This window comes from Phytophthora infestans, genomic scaffold (assembly GCF_000142945.1).
Source record: "Phytophthora infestans T30-4 supercont1.89 genomic scaffold, whole genome shotgun sequence".
Classification (NCBI taxonomy): domain Eukaryota; phylum Oomycota; class Peronosporomycetes; order Peronosporales; family Peronosporaceae; genus Phytophthora; species Phytophthora infestans.
Window position 1 is genome coordinate 419,734 of NW_003303670.1, and position 2,524 is coordinate 422,257.

Sequence of the window (2,524 nt, forward strand, 5' to 3'; positions counted from 1 at the left end):
TCTCGAAAGGGACAGCTTTGATTGATACGTGTTCATCGTAGCAGACAACTGTGTCGTATCTTCCGAACTTACAGCAGCTTAATCACTTTTCCCTTCCCAGCTAGCACGTTGCGTTCTTTTCGTCACCCCAACAGACATCCACACGAGTGTTGCTGCACCCAGAATTGCGAAAAGCATTGTCGTGGAACTCACAAGCCAAGCTGAAGGAAGGTAGCCGACTGGTGTGAGTACATCTAATACTGGAAGAGGAGATTTTGCTGCTAGACGAAGCCAGGGGCTGTCACTGTGATCAAATAAGCCCCATGTCTGTTGCCAAAATAAAAAGATAAGTTAGAACTTTACAGCAATTCTACGAGATAAATTCTTGCTTACCTGAAAGTGATTTTGTATATCTTCGTCATCTGTCGGCTCCAGTTTTCTCTTAGGTGAACGATCTCCATCTCCGCAATATAAGAAAATATCCGGAGCGATCACAAGTGCTTGGCGGTATAATTCGCTTTGTGACGGGGCTTGGTATCGAAAGTGAATCGGGAATTCAACGTGCACTTGATTGGTGGATGGCCTTTGAATGCATCAGCAAATTATATGAGTAAATGTCACGACACTAAAAATAAAAGACACGAACATTGTAAACTCGAGACCAACGACATGCTGTGAAGAAACAGGAGACGGTCGCTCGATTTCAATGTGCTTCGTGAAGGACAGCAGTTTCAGCTCACTGAAGCGCTCCATTCTCTACACAGAAGGAACATAGTGAAAGTATTAGTATTAGCGTCATTCTAAATTGCCTCCCTTTCTTGAGGCTCACCCGAATCTCGTCCAAGTCGATATACGCAGTGTTTGAGATGGGCACACGCGCAAGGATCGATTTGTTGTCAGCATTTCCACTGCAGATTTTCGAGTCAAGGACCTTTACATCCAGTACGTATCGGCGATGAAACCCTTCTCCCGCGATAGCTGCTTGTAGTGAGGCTGCCACGTTTGTCTTTGGAGATCGTACTTCTAGAACAGATCGTGGAGATGACGGTGCAACGCGTTTTCCATCTCGCTGGAGCCAAGCGAGCTCGAGTTCGTCAACATCCAAGTCACTTCCAATGGACGTCACTACTAGTACGTCACTTCCACTCTGGTCGACTGCAAGAGCAGCTTTAAATGTTTCTTCGGAGCTCGACGGTGTAGCAATCCACGCTACCATATACTCTGCCTCGATAGTCGCAGAGTTTAAGCTGCGACGGAACGTCACCACTGCTAGTCTAGCCTCATCCTGGCTCTTTCGGAAGGGTAGCTGAGCTCCAAACAGAGCGCGCTCGGTCACCGACTTGCCAAAGCTAGCGAAACCTTCACTACTCCCACGTATAATCACATTGTAAAATGATGTACCATCACTCTGGGACGAGATAGGAAAGGACGAAGAGAAGCAGAGACTTGGCGATTCAGCATCAAGCGGGTTGCTTGTCTTCCATGTGTGGAATTTGCAAAAAGACTTGGCCAAGAAACCTGCAAAAAGAAATAGATACACGATGTTAAGGCACACCACAACCAAAGCCGCCACAATGTGTACCTTTCGACAAATATGGGAGAATTTCAAATGACGGTACGACGTTCTGCAAGAGTCCACGGACGTTATTCTCAATCCGTTCGTGGTGTGTCTCATTGATTGCACCCCAGCTGGCTTCTTCTCGAAGTTTGGCTCGCAAGTGGATACCGACAGCATTTATTCCATCGAATCGTGACGAGGTCGCCAGAAAGTGATCAAACGTCGAGCTCTGTGTATCTGTAGCGATACTCCACGTGATCTACGGCACCAACTGTTTGTCTACTGCATACAATAGCTTCCTTCAACTCAAGTTCATACCTCAAATGCTTCAACCAGGGGGTCAAGATGTATCTAACACGCACGCATACTAATATTAATAATTTTTTAGTGAAAAAAAACAACAAATTGTCACACCTTAGCCTTGGTATCAGTTTTCATATTGAAGGTTTTGAGAGTTCCTCCATGCGAGGTCTGGATGGCGGACGCGCCATCTGAAGGATTCACATAGAAAATGTCACTGCTGCTATTGCTCCGATCGCCTTGTTGTACAATACAACAGGCATATTTTTAGGTGCGTTTACTGAGAGCGACACGACTGTATCGATATACTGAGGCCACACCGCGAAGGTTGCGTGACTGGCTGCCTCGACGCTCAGCCCGCCAGCAAAGATGCCCAGCAACGCAGTCCAGAGTCGCATTTTGAGAAATGATAGCAGCACACAATTCACAAAACATTTTAGCCAATGGGAAATGATTGCTTTAAATATTTACCCTGTGTAAAATGGGCTTGTATTGAAACCCATTTTTTATGCGCTGCATTTGTCTAATTTTATAAACTACGGTACTTCTTCAAAACCTTGTAGCTCAAGTACACTTCAGGGCGACAAAATTTATTCACTAGACCCCAAAACCAGTTACCTACCAATTGATGAGTTACTGTGGCAAATAAAACAATTCGGGAAAGTTCAAAAATATAACTGTGTATTT

The 2,524-nt window shown here is 45.2% G+C and overlaps 1 protein-coding gene across 1 annotated transcript; it reads right to left on the reverse strand.

Annotated features, from left to right (window-relative positions):
- Positions 1 to 78: 78 nt before the first annotated feature.
- On the reverse strand, positions 79 to 1,044 carry PITG_19310 (uncharacterized protein; the record flags this gene model as incomplete). The annotated part of the gene is made up of 5 exons (XM_002997056.1): positions 79 to 260; positions 432 to 562; positions 620 to 735; positions 809 to 957; positions 1,026 to 1,044. 5 exons carry the CDS (start codon positions 1,042 to 1,044, stop codon positions 79 to 81), a joined length of 597 nt encoding a protein of 198 aa, XP_002997102.1.
- Positions 1,045 to 2,524: the final 1,480 nt, after the last annotated feature.